Raw genomic sequence first — 19,999 nt, 5'->3', positions numbered from 1 at the left:
ACACTGACCTGTACTGAATACACACACTGACCTGTACTGAATACACACACTGACCTGTGCTGAATACACACACTGACCTGTGCTGAATACACACACTGACCTGCACTGAATACACACACTGACCTGTGCTGAATACACACACTGACCTGTGCTGAATACACACACTGACCTGCACTGAATACACACACTGACCTGCGCTGAATACACACACTGACCTGTGCTGAATACACACACTGACCTGTGCTGAATACACACACTGACCTGTGCTGAATACACACACTGACCTGTCCCTGAATACACACACTGACCTGTGCTGAATACACACACTGACCTGTGCTGAATACACACACTGACCTGTCCCTGAATACACACACTGACCTGTGCTGAACACACACACTGACCTGTGCTGAATACACACACTGACCTGTCCCTGAATACACACACTGACCTGTCCCTGAATACACACACTGACCTGTACTGAATACACACACTGACCTGTACTGAATACACACACTGACCTGTGCTGAATACACACACTGACCTGTGCTGAATACACACACTGACCTGCACTGAATACACACACTGACCTGTGCTGAATACACACACTGACCTGTACTGAATACACACACTGACCTGTACTGAATACACACACTGACCTGTGCTGAATACACACACTGACCTGTGCTGAATACACACACTGACCTGTACTGAATACACATGCTGACCTGTACTGTATACACACACTGACCTGTGCTGAGTACACACACTGACCTGTGCTGAATACACACACTGACCTGTACTGAATACACACACTGACCTGTGCTGAATACACACACAGACCTCTACTGAATACACACACTGACCTGTCCCTGAATACACATACTGACCTATGCTGAATACACACACTGACCTGTACTGAATACACACACTGACCTGTACTGAATACACACACTGACCTGTGCTGAATACACACACTGACCCGTACTGAATACACACACTGACCTGCACTGAATACACACACTGACCTGTGCTGAATACACACACTGACCTGTGCTGAATACACACACTGACCTGTACTGAATACACACCCTGACCTGTGCTGAATACACAAACTGACCTGTACTGAATACACACACTGACCTGTACTGAATACACACACTGACCTGTGCTGAATACACACACTGACCTGTACTGAATACACACACTGACCTGTACTGAATACACACACTGACCTGTACTGAATACACACACTGACCTGTACTGAATACACACACTGACCTGTACTGAATACACACACTGACCTGCACTGAATACACACACTGACCTGTGCTGAATACACACACTGACCTGTACTGAATACACACATTGACCTGTGCTGAATACACACACTGACCTGTACTGAATACACACACTGACCTGTACTGAATACACACACTGACCTGTGCTGAATACACACACTGACCTGTGCTGAATACACACACTGACCTGTGCTGAATACACACACTGACCTGTGCTGAATACACACACTGACCTGTCCCTGAATACACACACTGACCTGTACTGAATACACACACTGACCTGTACTGAATACACACACTGACCTGTACTGAATACACACACTGACCTGTACTGAATACACACACTGACCTGTACTGAATACACACACTGACCTGTACTGAATACACACACTGACCTGTACTGAATACACACACTGACCTGTGCTGAATACACACACTGACCTGTACTGAATACACACACTGACCTGCACTGAATACACACACTGACCTGTGCTGAATACACACACTGACCTGTACTGAATACACACATTGACCTGTGCTGAATACACACACTGACCTGTACTGAATACACACACTGACCTGTACTGAATACACACACTGACCTGTGCTGAATACACACACTGACCTGTACTGAATACACACACTGACCTGTACTGAATACACACACTGACCTGTGCTGAATACACACACTGACCTGTACTGAATACACACACTGACCTGTCCCTGAATACACACACTGACCTGTACTGAATACACACACTGACCTGTACTGAATACACACACTGGCCTGTACTGAATACACACACTGACCTGTACTGAATACACACACTGACCTGTACGGAATACACACACTGACCTGTGCTGAATACACACACTGACCTGTACTGAATACACACACTGACCTGTACTGAATACACACACTGACCTGTGCTGAATACACACACTGACCTGTGCTGAATACACACACTGACCTGTACTGAATACACACACTGACCTGTACTGAATACACACACTGACCTGTACTGAATACACACACTGACCTGTGCTGAATACACACACTGACCTGTGCTGAATACACACACTGACCTGCACTGAATACACACACTGACCTGTGCTGAATACACACACTGACCTGTGCTGAATACACACACTGACCTGCACTGAATACACACACTGACCTGCGCTGAATACACACACTGACCTGTGCTGAATACACACACTGACCTGTGCTGAATACACACACTGACCTGTGCTGAATACACACACTGACCTGTCCCTGAATACACACACTGACCTGTGCTGAATACACACACTGACCTGTGCTGAATACACACACTGACCTGTCCCTGAATACACACACTGACCTGTGCTGAACACACACACTGACCTGTGCTGAATACACACACTGACCTGTCCCTGAATACACACACTGACCTGTCCCTGAATACACACACTGACCTGTACTGAATACACACACTGACCTGTACTGAATACACACACTGACCTGTGCTGAATACACACACTGACCTGTGCTGAATACACACACTGACCTGCACTGAATACACACACTGACCTGTGCTGAATACACACACTGACCTGTACTGAATACAAACACTGACCTGTACTGAATACACACACTGACCTGTGCTGAATACACACACTGACCTGTGCTGAATACACACACTGACCTGTACTGAATACACATGCTGACCTGTACTGTATACACACACTGACCTGTGCTGAGTACACACACTGACCTGTGCTGAATACACACACTGACATGTACTGAATACACACACTGACCTGTGCTGAATACACACACAGACCTCTACTGAATACACACACTGACCTGTCCCTGAATACACATACTGACCTATGCTGAATACACACACTGACCTGTACTGAATACACACACTGACCTGTACTGAATACACACACTGACCTGTGCTGAATACACACACTGACCCGTACTGAATACACACACTGACCTGCACTGAATACACACACTGACCTGTGCTGAATACACACACTGACCTGTGCTGAATACACACACTGACCTGTACTGAATACACACACTGACCTGTGCTGAATACACACACTGACCTGTGCTGAATACACACACTGACCCGTACTGAATACACACACAGACCTGTCCCTGAATACACACACTGACCTGTACTGAATACACACACTGACCTGTACTGAATACACACACTGACCTGTGCTGAATACACACACTGACCTGTGCTGAATACACACACTGACCTGCACTGAATACACACACTGACCTGTGCTGAATACACACACTGACCTGTGCTGAATACACACACTGACCTGCACTGAATACACACACTGACCTTTGCTGAATACACACACTGACCTGTGCTGAATACACACACTGACCTGTGCTGAATACACACACTGACCTTTGCTGAATACACACACTGACCTGCCCCTGAATACACACACTGACCTGTGCTGAATACACACACTGACCTGTGCTGAATACACACACTGACCTGTCCCTGAATACACACACTGACCTGTGCTGAACACACACACTGACCTGTGCTGAATACACACACTGATCTGTCCCTGAATACACACACTGACCTGTACTGAATACACACACTGACCACTACTGAATACACACACTGACCTGTGCTGAATACACACACTGACCTGTGCTGAATACACACACTGACCTGCACTGAATACACACACTGACCTGTGCTGAATACACACACTGACCTGTACTGAACACACACACTGACCTGTACTGAATACACACCCTGACCTGTGCTGAATACACACACTGACCTGTGCTGAATACACACACTGACCTGTACTGAATACACATGCTGACCTGTACTGTATACACACACTGACCTGTGCTGAATACACACACTGACCTGTGCTGAATACACACACTGACCTGTACTGAATACACACACTGACCTGTGCTGAATACACACACAGACCTCTACTGAATACACACACTGACCTGTCCCTGAATACACATACTGACCTATGCTGAATACACACACTGACCTGTGCTGAATACACACACTGACCTGTACTGAATACACACACTGACCTGTGCTGAATACACACACTGACCCGTACTGAATACACACACTGACCTGCACTGAATACACACACTGACCTGTGCTGAATACACACACTGACCTGTACTGAATACACACACTGACCTGTGCTGAATACACACACTGACCCGTACTGAATACACACACTGACCTGCACTGAATACACACACTGACCTGTGCTGAATACACACACTGACCTGTGCTGAATACACACACTGACCTGTACTGAATACACACACTGACCTGTGCTGAATACACACACTGACCTGTGCTGAATACACACACTGACCCGTACTGAATACACACACAGACCTGTCCCTGAATACACACACTGACCTGTACTGAATACACACACTGACCTGTACTGAATACACACACTGACCTGTGCTGAATACACACACTGACCTGTGCTGAATACACACACTGACCAGTACTGAATACACACACTGACCTGTGCTGAATACACACACTGACCTGCACTGAATACAAACACTGACCTGCACTGAATACACACACTGACCTGCACTGAATACACACACTGACCTGTACTGAATACACACACTGACCCGTACTGAATACACACACAGACCTGTCCCTGAATACACACACTGACCTGTACTGAATACACACACTGACCTGTACTGAATACACACACTGACCTGTACTGAATACACACACTGACCTGTGCTGAATACACACACTGACCTGTACTGAATACACACACTGACCTGTGCTGAATACACACACTGACCTGTGCTGAATACACACACTGACCTGTGCTGAATACACACACTGACCTGCACTGAATACACACACTGACCTGTGCTGAATACACACACTGACCTGTGCTGAATACACACACTGACCTGCACTGAATACACACACTGACCTGCGCTGAATACACACACTGACCTGCGCTGAATACACACACTGACCTGTGCTGAATACACACACTGACCTGTGCTGAATACACACACTGACCTGTGCTGAATACACACACTGACCTGTCCCTGAATACACACACTGACCTGTGCTGAATACACACACTGACCTGTGCTGAATACACACACTGACCTGTCCCTGAATACACACACTGACCTGTGCTGAACACACACACTGACCTGTGCTGAATACACACACTGACCTGTCCCTGAATACACACACTGACCTGTCCCTGAATACACACACTGACCTGTACTGAATACACACACTGACCTGTACTGAATACACACACTGACCTGTGCTGAATACACACACTGACCTGTGCTGAATACACACACTGACCTGCACTGAATACACACACTGACCTGTGCTGAATACACACACTGACCTGTACTGAATACACACACTGACCTGTACTGAATACACACACTGACCTGTGCTGAATACACACACTGACCTGTGCTGAATACACACACTGACCTGTACTGAATACACATGCTGACCTGTACTGTATACACACACTGACCTGTGCTGAGTACACACACTGACCTGTGCTGAATACACACACTGACCTGTACTGAATACACACACTGACCTGTGCTGAATACACACACAGACCTCTACTGAATACACACACTGACCTGTCCCTGAATACACATACTGACCTATGCTGAATACACACACTGACCTGTACTGAATACACACACTGACCTGTACTGAATACACACACTGACCTGTGCTGAATACACACACTGACCCGTACTGAATACACACACTGACCTGCACTGAATATACACACTGACATGTGCTGAATACACACACTGACCTGTGCTGAATACACACACTGACCTGTACTGAATACACACACTGACCTGTGCTGAATACACACACTGACCTGTGCTGAATACACACACTGACCCGTACTGAATACACACACAGACCTGTCCCTGAATACACACACTGACCTGTACTGAATACACACACTGACCTGTACTGAATACACACACTGACCTGTGCTGAATACACACACTGACCTGTGCTGAATACACACACTGACCTGCACTGAATACACACACTGACCTGTGCTGAATACACACACTGACCTGTGCTGAATACACACACTGACCTGCACTGAATACACACACTGACCTGTGCTGAATACACACACTGACCTGTGCTGAATACACACACTGACCTGTGCTGAATACACACACTGACCTGTGCTGAATACACACACTGACCTGTCCCTGAATACACACACTGACCTGTGCTGAATACACACACTGACCTGTGCTGAATACACACACTGACCTGTCCCTGAATACACACACTGACCTGTGCTGAACACACACACTGACCTGTGCTGAATACACACACTGACCTGTCCCTGAATACACACACTGACCTGTACTGAATACACACACTGACCACTACTGAATACACACACTGACCTGTGCTGAATACACACACTGACCTGTGCTGAATACACACACTGACCTGCACTGAATACACACACTGACCTGTGCTGAATACACACACTGACCTGTACTGAACACACACACTGACCTGTACTGAATACACACCATGACCTGTGCTGAATACACACACTGACCTGTGCTGAATACACACACTGACCTGTACTGAATACACATGCTGACCTGTACTGTATACACACACTGACCTGTGCTGAATACACACACTGACCTGTGCTGAATACACACACTGACCTGTACTGAATACACACACTGACCTGTGCTGAATACACACACAGACCTCTACTGAATACACACACTGACCTGTCCCTGAATACACATACTGACCTATGCTGAATACACACACTGACCTGTGCTGAATACACACACTGACCTGTACTGAATACACACACTGACCTGTGCTGAATACACACACTGACCCGTACTGAATACACATACTGACCTGCACTGAATACACACACTGACCTGTGCTGAATACACACACTGACCTGTGCTGAATACACACACTGACCTGTACTGAATACACACACTGACCTCTGCTGAATACACACACTGACCTGTGCTGAATACACACACTGACCTGTACTGAATACACACACTGACCTGTACTGAATACACACACTGACCTGTACTGAATACACACACTGACCTGCACTGAATACACACACTGACCTGTCCCTGAATACACACACTGACCTGTACTGAATACACACACTGACCTGTGCTGAATACATACACTGACCTGTACTGAATACACACACTGACATGTGCTGAATACACACACTGACCTGTGCTGAATACACACACTGACCTGTACTGAATACACACACTGACCTGTACTGAATACACACACTGACCTGTGCTGAATACACACACTGACCTGTACTGAATACACACACTGACCTGTACTGAATACACACACTGACCTGTGCTGAATACACACACTGACCTGTACTGAATACACATGCTGACCTGTACTGTATACACACACTGACCTGTGCTGAATACACACACTGACCTGTGCTGAATACACACACTGTCCAGTACTGAATACACACACTGACCTGTGCTGAATACACACACAGACCTGTACTGAATACACACACTGACCTGTCCCTGAATACACACACTGACCTATGCTGAATACACACACTGACCTGTGCTGAATACACACACAGACCTGTACTGAATACACACACTGACCTGTGCTGAATACACACACTGACCTGTACTGAATACACACACTGACCTGTACTGAATACACACACTGACCTGTACTGAATACACACACAGACCCGTACTGAATACACACACAGACCTGTCCCTGAATACACACTGACCTGCACTGAATACACACACTGACCTGTACTGAATACACACACAGACCCGTACTGAATACACACACAGACCTGTCCCTGAATACACACTGACCTGCACTGAATACACACACTGACCTGCACTGAATACACACACTGACCTGTCCCTGAATACACACACTGACCTGTGCTGAATACACACACTGACCTGTACTGAATACACACACTGACCTGTACTGAATACACACACTGACCTGTGCTGAATACACACACTGACCTGTACTGAATACACACACTGACCTGTACTGAATACACACACAGACCTGTCCCTGAATACACACACTGACCTGTACTGAATACACACACTGACCTGTACTGAATGCACACACTGACCTGTACTGAATACACACACTGACCTGTACTGAATACACACACTGACCTGTCCCTGAATACACACACTGACCTGTACTGAATACACACACTGACCTGTGCTGAATACACACACTGACCTGTACTGAATACACACACAGACCTGTCCCTGAATACACACACTGACCTGTACTGAATACACACACTGACCTGTGCTGAATACACACACTGACCTGTACTGAATACACACACTGACCTGTGCTGAATACACACACTGACCTGTGCTGAATACACACACTGACCTGCACTGAATACACACACTGACCTGTATTGAATACACACACTGACCTGTGCTGAATACACACACTGACGTGTGCTGAATACACACACTGACCTGTCCCTGAATACACACACTGACCTGTGCTGAATACACACACTGACCTGCACTGAATACACACACTGACCTGTATTGAATACACACACTGACCTGTGCAGAATACACACACTGACCACTACTGAATACGCACACTGACCTGTGCTGAATACACACACTGACCTGTACTGAATACACACACTGACCTGTGCTGAATACACACACTGACCTGTGCTGAATACACACACTGACCTGTACTGAATACACACACTGACCTGTGCTGAATACACACACTGACCTGTGCTGAATACATACACTGACCTGTGCTGAATACACACATTGACCTGTGCTGAATACACACACTGACCTGTGCTGAATACACACACTGACCTGTACTGAATACACACACTGACCTGTACTGAATACACACACTGACCTGTGCTGAATACACACACTGACCTGTACTGAATACACACACTGACCTGTACTGAATACACACACTGACCTGTACTGAATACACACACTGACCTGCACTGAATACACACACTGACCTGTGCTGAATACACACACTGACCTGTGCTGAATACACACACTGACCTGTACTGAATACACACACTGACCTGTGCTGAATACACACACTGACCTGTGCTGAATACACACACTGACCTGTACTGAATACACACACTGACCTGTCCCTGAATACACACACTGACCTGTGCTGAATACACACACTGACCTGTGCTGAATACACACACTGACCTGTACTGAATACACACACTGACCTGTACTGAATACACACACTGACCTGTACTGAATACACACACTGACCTGTGCTGAATACACACACTGACCTGTGCTGAATACACACACTGACCTGTACTGAATACACACACTGACCTGTGCTGAATACACACACTGACCTGTACTGAATACACGCACTGACCTGCACTGAATACACACACTGACCTGTGCTGAATACACACACTGACCTGTGCTGAATACACACACTGACCTGTGCTGAATACACACACTGACCTGTGCTGAATACACACACTGACCTGTACTGAATACACACACTGACCTGTGCTGAATACACACACTGACCTGTGCTGAATACACACACTGACCTGTGCTGAATACACACACTGACCTGTACTGAATACACACACTGACCTGTACTGAATACACACACTGACCTGTGCTGAATACACACACTGACCTGTACTGAATACACACACTGACCTGTGCTGAATACACACACTGACCTGTGCTGAATACACACACTGACCTGTACAGAATACACACACTGACCTGTGCTGAATACACACACTGACCTGTGCTGAATACACACACTGACCTGTATTGAATACACACACTGACCTGTGCTGAATACACACACTGACCTGTACTGAATACACACACTGACCTGTGCTGAATACACACACTGACCTGTACTGAATACACACACTGACCTGTGCTGAATACACACACTGACCTGTACAGAATACACACACTGACCTGTGCTGAATACACACACTGACCTGTGCTGAATACACACACTGACCTGTACAGAATACACACACTGACCTGTGCTGAATACACACACTGACCTGTACTGAATACACACACTGACCTGTGCTGAATACACACACTGACCTGTACTGAATACACACACTGACCTGTGCTGAATACACACACTGACCTGTACAGAATACACACACTGACCTGTGCTGAATACACACACTGACCTGTGCTGAATACACACACTGACCTGTACAGAATACACACACTGACCTGTGCTGAATACGCACACTGACCTGCACTGTGTGCCCGAGCCCAGTGTGAACCTGTCTCTATAGCAGTTGCAGGGTCAGTGATTACCTTGTGTCTAAGTCTCTGGTTCTCATCCTTCAAGCTGTGAAGTTTCTGTTGCAGGAATTCCAGTTGGATATAATTCTGGAGGGAAATGGAAGATTCGTTCCTCCCTAACCTGCAATGGAGAAATGGGAAAATAAATGTACAGCACAGGCTGCTGTTTGGCTATCCAGAGAATGTGAGTTTGTGTGAGTGTAAGTGAGACGCGAGTGTCAATGGGGCAGGGTTAGGGTGGAGGAAAAGGCCAGGTGAGCAGTGGGGAGTGAGAAGGGAGGAAAGTGGGGGAGAGGTGGTGAGGGGAGTGTGAGGAGAGGGAGTGAAAGGAAGAGAGGAGCAGCAAACTGGGATTGGGTCAGATGTGGGATGGAGTGAGAGGCGGAGAGGTAAGGGGATGGGCTGAGGGTAGTTGGGGAGGCAGAGAGGGGTTTGGAAGACAGGGTGAGGGGGTAATCGGGTGGAAATGGGTTAGAAAAGAAGAGGTGATGGGGCTGGGAGGTATTGGTGTGGGATGGGAGGTGTTGGTGTGGGATGGGAGGGGTTGGCGTGGGATGGGAGGTGTTGGTGTGGGATGGGAGGTGTTGGTGTGGGATGGGAGGTGTTGGTGTGGGATGGGAGGTGTTGGTGTGGGATGGGAGGTGTTGGCGTGGGATGGGAGGTGTTGGTGTGGGATGGGAGGCGTTGGTGTGGGATGGGAGGTGTTGGTGTGGGATGGGAGGGGTTGGTGTGGGTGGGAGGGGTTGGTGTGGGATGGGAGGTGTTGGTGTGGGATGGGAGGTGTTGGTGTGGGATGGGAGGTGTTGGTGTGGGATGGGAGGCGTTGGTGTGGGATGGGAGGCGTTGGTGTGGGATGGGAGGTGTTGGTGTGGGATGGGAGGTGTTGGCGTGGGATGGGAGGTGTTGGTGTGGGATGGGAGGCGTTGGTGTGGGATGGGAGGTGTTGGTGTGGGATGGGAGGCGTTGGTGTGGGATGGGAGGTGTTGGTGTGGGATGGGAGGGGTTGGTGTGGGTGGGAGGGGTTGGTGTGGGATGGGAGGTGTTGGCGTGGGATGGGAGGTGTTGGTGTGGGATGGGAGGCGTTGGTGTGGGATGGGAGGTGTTGGTGTGGGATGGGAGGTGTTGGTGTGGGATGGGAGGTGTTGGTGTGGGATGAGAGGTGTTGGTGTGGGATGGGCGGGTGGGGGGGTTGGGATGGATGGGCAGGTGCTGATGTGGGATGTGTGGTGGGTTGGGGCAGGGCCAGGCTGGGAGGTACTCACGGGTTGTATGTGTCTGAATCGGGCTCCGTGTCCTCTGACGTGTTGGTGTAGAGATGGAGAAGATCATCCCTCATACACACTTCGTGTTTCAGCTGTGCGACCTGTGGAGTGAAAGGAAACAACATGAGGATCTGTGGCCGAGAGTGAAACAAGGTGCGAAAGCTCAGCGGGACTTTCATCTTCCAGTCTCACTGATGATTATCTATTTGAGGTGTGATTTCAGAGTACATATTGGGCAGGACACAAGTGGGGAGCTGTGTCCCGCACGCTCAGCCTCACCTCTTCATTAATATGCTGGAGCTGTTGCTGAAGGTACTCGTTGTTCTCTCTCAGAATTCGGTTCTGTTTGAGGAGGGACTGTCCAATCCTGGCGGCCAGCTCCACATCGCGCTCTTTCTGAAATCACACCACCATTACTGAGCTAGGAATTGAAGCCGAATGGAATAACAGCTACTGAACAAATAGACATAGACATAGACATAGACATAGAATTTACAGTGCAGAAGGAGGCCATTCGGCCCATCGAGTCTGCACCGGCTCTTGGAAAGAGCACCCTACCGAAGGTCCAAACCTCCACCCTATCCCCATAACCCAGTAACCCCACCTAATCCCCATAACCCAGTAACCCCACCCTACGGGCAATTTTGGACATGATGGGCAATTTAGCATGGCCAATCCACCTAACCCGCACATCTTTGGACTGTGGGAGGAAACCGGAGAACCCGGAGGAAACCCACGCACACACGGGGAGAACGTGCAAACTCCGCACAGACAGTGACCCAAGCCGGAATCGAACCTGGGACCCTGGAGCTGTGAAGCAAAATAGCAGAGACTGTTCCAGAAAGGCACACCCACAATCCACATCGTCACAAATATCCAATCAGATCAGGAGCTGGAATTTCCTCCAAAACAGAACAAACTTTCAAAAAACATCATCATAATTTCATCGCTGACTCTCACTGGGATACAGTTCCACACACACTGACTCTCACTGGGATACAGTTCCACACGCACTGACTCTCACTGGGATACAGTTCCACACACACTGACACTCACTGGGATACAGTTCCACACACACTGACTCTCACTGGATACAGTTCCACACACACTGACTCTCACTGGGATACAGTTCCACACACACTGACTCTCACTGGGATACAGTTCCACACGCACTGACTCTCACTGGGATACAGTTCCACACACACTGACTCTCACTGGGATACAGTTCCACACACACTGACTCTCACTGGGATACAGTTCCACACACACTGACACTCACTGGGATACAGTTCCACACACACTGACTCTCACTGGGATACAGTTCCACACACACTGACTCTCACTGGGATACAGTTCCACACACACTGACTCTCACTGGGATACAGTTCCACACACACTGACTCTCACTGGGATACAGTTCCACACACACTGACTCTCATTGGGATACAGTTCCACACACACTGACTCTCACTGGGATACAGTTCCACACACACTGACTCTCACTGGGATACAGTTCCACACACACTGACTCTCACTGGGATACAGTTCCACACACACTGACTCTCACTGTGGTACAGTTCCACACACATTGACTCTCACTGAGATACAGTTCCACACACACTGACTCTCACTGGGATACAGTCCCACACACACTGACTCTCACTGGGCTACAGTTCCACACACACTGACTCTCACTGGGATACAGTTCCACACACACTGACTCTCACTGGGATACAGTTCCACACACACTGACTTTCACTGGGATACAGTTCCACACACACTGACTCTCACTGGGATACAGTTCCACACACACTGACTCTCACTGGGATACAGTTCCACACACACTGACTCTCACTGGGATACAGTTCCACACACACTGACTCTCACTGGGATACAGTTCCACACACACTGACTCTCACTGGGATACAGTTCCACACACACTGACTCTCACTGTGGTACAGTTCCACACACACTGACTCTCACTGAGATACAGTTCCACACACACTGACTCTCACTGGGATACAGTCCCACACACACTGACTCTCACTGGGCTACAGTTCCACACACACTGACTCTCACTGGGGTACAGTTCCACACACTGACACGCACTGGGATACAGTTCCACACACACTGACTCTCACTGGGGTACAGTTCCACACACACTGACTCTCACTGGGGTACAGTTCCACACACACTGTCTCTCACTGGGATACAGTTCCACACACACTGACTCTTACTGGGATACAGTTCCACACACACTGACTCTCACTGGGATACAGTTCCACACACACTGACTCTCACTGGGATACAGTTCCACACACACTGATTCTCACTGGGATACAGTTCCACAGACACTGACTCTCACTGGGGTACAGTTCCACACACTGACACGCACTGGGATACAGTTCCACACACACTGACTCTCACTGGGGTACAGTTCCACACACACTGACTCTCACTGGGGTACAGTTCCACACACACTGACTCTCACTGGGGTACAGTTCCACACACACTGACTCTCACTGGGATACAGTTACACACACACTGACTCTCACTGGGATGCAGTTCACACACACTGACACGCACTGGGATACAGTTCCACACACACTGACTCTCACTGGGGTACAGTTCCACACACACTGACTCTCACTGGGGTACAGTTCCACACACACTGACTCTCTCTGGGATACAGTTCCACACACACTGACTCTCACTGGATACAGTTCCACACACACTGACTCTCACTGGGATGCAGTTCACACACACTGACACGCACTGGGATACAGTTCCACACTCACTGACTCTCACTGGGATACAGTTCCACACACACTGACTCTCACTGGGATACAGTTCCACACACACTGACTCTCACTGGGATACAGTTCCACACACACTGACTCTCACTGGGATACTGTTCCACACACACTGACTCTCACTGGGATACAGTTCCATACACACTGACTCTCACTGGGATACAGTTCCACACACACTGACTCTCACTGGGATACAGTTTCACACACACTGACTCTCACTGGGATACAGTTCCACACACACTGACTCTCACTGGGGTACAGTTCCACACACACTGACTCTCACTGGGGTACAGTTCCACACACACTGACTCTCAATGGATACAGTTCCACACACACTGACTCTCACTGGGATACAGTTCCACACACACTGACTCTCACTGGGATACAATTCCACACACACTGACTCTCACTGGGATATAGTTCCACACACACTGACTCTCACTGGGATACAGTTCCACACACACCGACTCTCACTGGAATACAGTTCCCCACACACTGACTCTCACTGGGGTACAGTTCCACACACACCGACTCTCACTGAAATACAGTTCCACACACACTGACTCTCACTGGGGTACAGTTCCACACACACTGACTCTCACTGGGATATAGTTCCACATACACCGACTCTCACTGGGGTACAGTTCCACACACACCGACTCTCACTGGGATACAGTTCCCCACACACTGACTCTCACTGGGATACAGTTCCCCACACACTGACTCTCACTGGGGTACAGTTCCACACACACCGACTCTCACTGGGATACAGTTCCAAACACACTGACTCTCACTGGGGTACAGTTCCACACACACCGACTCTCACTGGGATACAGTTCCAAACACACTGACTCTCACTGGGGTATAGTTCCACACACACTGACTCTCACTGGGGTACAGTTCCACACACACTGACTCTCAATGGATACAGTTCCACACACACTGACTCTCACTGGGATACAGTTCCACACACACTGACTCTCACTGGGGTACAGTTCCACACACACTGACTCTCACTGGGGTACAGTTCCACACACACTGACTCTCAATGGATACAGTTCCACACACACTGACTCTCACTGGGATACAGTTCCACACACACTGACTCTCACTGGGATACAATTCCACACACACTGACTCTCACTGGGATATAGTTCCACACACACTGACTCTCACTGGGGTACAGTTCCACACACACCGACTCTCACTGGGATACAGTTCCAAACACACTGACTCTCACTGGGGTATAGTTCCACACACACTGACTCTCACTGGGGTACAGTTCCACACACACTGACTCTCAATGGATACAGTTCCACACACACTGACTCTCACTGGGATACAGTTCCACACACACTGACTCTCACTGGGGTACAGTTCCACACACACTGACTCTCACTGGGGTACAGTTCCACACACACTGACTCTCAATGGATACAGTTCCACACACACTGACTCTCACTGGGATACAGTTCCACACACACTGACTCTCACTGGGATACAATTCCACACACACTGACTCTCACTGGGATATAGTTCCACACACACTGACTCTCACTGGGATACAGTTCCACACACACCGACTCTCACTGGAATACAGTTCCCCACACACTGACTCTCACTGGGGTACAGTTCCACACACACCGACTCTCACTGAGATACAGTTCCACACACACTGACTCTCACTGGGGTACAGTTCCACACACACTGACTCTCACTGGGATATAGTTCCACATACACCGACTCTCACTGGGGTACAGTTCCACACACACCGACTCTCACTGGGATACAGTTCCCCACACACTGACTCTCACTGGGATACAGTTCCCCACACACTGACTCTCACTGGGGTACAGTTCCACACACACCGACTCTCACTGGGATACAGTTCCAAACACACTGACTCTCACTGGGCTACAGTTCCACACACACTGACTCTCACTGGGGTACAGTTCCACACACACTGACTCTCACTGGGATACAGTTCCACACACACTGACTCTCATTGGGGTACAGGTCCACACACACTGACTCTCACTGGGATACAGTTCCACACACACTGACTCTCACTGGGATACCGTTCCACACACACTGACTCTCACTGGGATACAGTTCCACACACACTGACTCTCACTAGGGTACAGTTCCACACACACTGACTCTCACTGGGGTACAGTTCCACACACACTGACTCTCACTGGGGCACAGTTCCACACACACTGACTCTCACTGGGATACAGTTCTACACACGCTGACTCTCACTGGGATACAGTTCCACACACACTGTCTCTCACTGGGATACAGTTCCACACACACTGACTCTCACTGGGATACAGTTCTACACACGCTGACTCTCACTGGGATACAGTTCCACACACACTGTCTCTCACTGGGATACAGTTCCACACACACTGACTCTTACTGGGATACAGTTCCACACACACTGACTCTCACTGGGATACAGTTCCACACACACTGACTCTCACTGGGATACAGTTCCACACACACTGATTCTCACTGGGATACAGTTCCACACACACTGACTCTCACTAGGGTACAGTTCCACACACACTGACTCTCACTGGGGTACAGTTCCACACACACTGACTCTCACTGGGGCACAGTTCCACACACACTGACTCTCACTGGGATACAGTTCTACACACGCTGACTCTCACTGGGATACAGTTCCACACACACTGTCTCTCACTGGGATACAGTTCCACACACACTGACTCTCACTGGGATACAGTTCTACACACGCTGACTCTCACTGGGATACAGTTCCACACACACTGTCTCTCACTGGGCTACAGTTCCACACACACTGACTCTTACTGGGATACAGTTCCACACACACTGACTCTCACTGGGATACAGTTCCACACACACTGACTCTCACTGGGATACAGTTCCACACACACTGATTCTCACTGGGATACAGTTCCACACACACTGACTCTCACTGGGGTACAGTTCCACACACTGACACGCACTGGGATACAGTTCCACACACACTGACTCTCACTGGGGTACAGTTCCACACACACTGACTCTCACTGGGGTACAGTTCCACACACACTGACTCTCACTGGGATACAGTTACACACACACTGACTCTTACTGGGATACAGTTCACACACACTGACACGCACTGGGATACAGTTCCACACACACTGACTCTCACTGGGGTACAGTTCCACACACACTGACTCTCACTGGGGTACAGTTCCACACACACTGACTCTCTCTGGGATACAGTTCCACACACACTGACTCTCACTGGATACAGTTCCACACACACTGACTCTCACTGGGATGCAGTTCACACACACTGACACGCACTGGGATACAGTTCCACACTCACTGACTCTCACTGGGATACAGTTCCACACACACTGACTCTCACTGGGATACAGTTCCACACACACTGACTCTCACTGGGATACAGTTCCATACACACTGACTCTCACTGGGATACAGTTCCACACACACTGACTCTCACTGGGATACAGTTTCACACACACTGACTCTCACTGGGATACAGTTCCACACACACTGACTCTCACTGGGGTATAGTTCCACACACACTGACTCTCACTGGGGTACAGTTCCACACACACTGACTCTCAATGGATACAGTTCCACACACACTGACTCTCACTGGGATACAGTTCCACACACACTGACTCTCACTGGGATACAATTCCACACACACTGACTCTCACTGGGATATAGTTCCACACACACTGACTCTCACTGGGATACATTTCCACACACTGACTCTGACTGGGATACAGTTCCACGCACACTGACTCTCACTGGGATACAGTTCCACACACACCGACTCTCACTGGAATACAGTTCCCCACACACTGACTCTCACTGGGGTACAGTTCCACACACACCGACTCTCACTGAGATACAGTTCCACACACACTGACTCTCACTGGGGTACAGTTCCACACACACTGACTCTCACTGGGATATAGTTCCACATACACCGACTCTCACTGGGGTACAGTTCCACACACACCGACTCTCACTGGGATACAGTTCCCCACACACTGACTCTCACTGGGATACAGTTCCCCACACACTGACTCTCACTGGGGTACAGTTCCACACACACCGACTCTCACTGGGATACAGTTCCAAACACACTGACTCTCACTGGGATATAGTTCCACACACACTGACTCTCACTGGGGTACGGGTCCCACACACACTGACTCTCACTGGGATACAGTCCCACACACACTGACTCTCACTGGGATACAGTTCCACACACACTGACTCTCACTGGGGTACGGGTCCCACACACACTGACTCTCACTGGGATACAGCTCCACACACACTGACTCTCACTGGGATACAGTTCCACACACACTGACTCTGATTGGGATACAGTTCCACACACACTGACTCTCACTGGGATACAGTTCCACACACACTGACTCTCACTGGGATACAGATCCACATACACTGACTCTCACTGGGGTACAGTTCCCCACACACTGACTCTCACTGGGGTACAGTTCCACACACACTGACTCTACTGGGATACAGTTCCACACACACCGACTCTCACTGGGATACAGTTCCACACACACTGACTCTCACTGGGATACAGTTCCCCACACACTGACTCTCACTGGGGTACAGTTCCACACACACTGACTCTCACTGGGATACAGTTCCACACACACCGACTCTCACTGGGATACAGTTCCACACACACTGACTCTCACTTGGATACAGTTCCCCACACACTGACTCTGACTGGGATACAGTTCCACACACACTGACTCTCACTGGGATACAGTTCCACACACATTGACTCTCACTGGGATACAGATCCACATACACTGACTCTCACTGGGGTACAGTTCCACACACACTGACTCTCACTGGGGTACAGTTCCACACACACTGACTCTCACTGGATACAGTTCCACACACACTGACTCTCACTGGGATACAGTTCCACACACACTGACTCTCACTGGGATACAATTCCACACACACTGACTCTCACTGGGATATAGTTCCACACACACTGACTCTCACTGGGATACATTTCCACACACTGACTCTCACTGGGATACAGTTCCACGCACACTGACTCTCACTGGGATACAGTTCCACACACACCGA

General features: G+C 48.8%; 1 protein-coding gene across 1 annotated transcript in view; it reads right to left on the bottom strand.

The window, feature by feature from the left end:
* The window catches only part of LOC140398677 (trafficking kinesin-binding protein 1-like), a 114,362-nt gene that overhangs the window by 44,080 nt on the left and 50,283 nt on the right, over positions 1-19,999 (bottom strand). The window contains 3 exon segments of the mRNA XM_072487658.1: positions 10,780-10,888; positions 12,030-12,130; positions 12,309-12,425. Coding sequence (XP_072343759.1) covers positions 10,780-10,888; positions 12,030-12,130; positions 12,309-12,425 — 327 coding nt within the window.

The sequence above is a fragment of the Scyliorhinus torazame genome, chromosome 21, assembly GCF_047496885.1.
Source record: "Scyliorhinus torazame isolate Kashiwa2021f chromosome 21, sScyTor2.1, whole genome shotgun sequence".
Taxonomy (NCBI): domain Eukaryota; kingdom Metazoa; phylum Chordata; class Chondrichthyes; order Carcharhiniformes; family Scyliorhinidae; genus Scyliorhinus; species Scyliorhinus torazame.
This window is presented reverse-complemented; position numbering and strand designations above follow the sequence as displayed.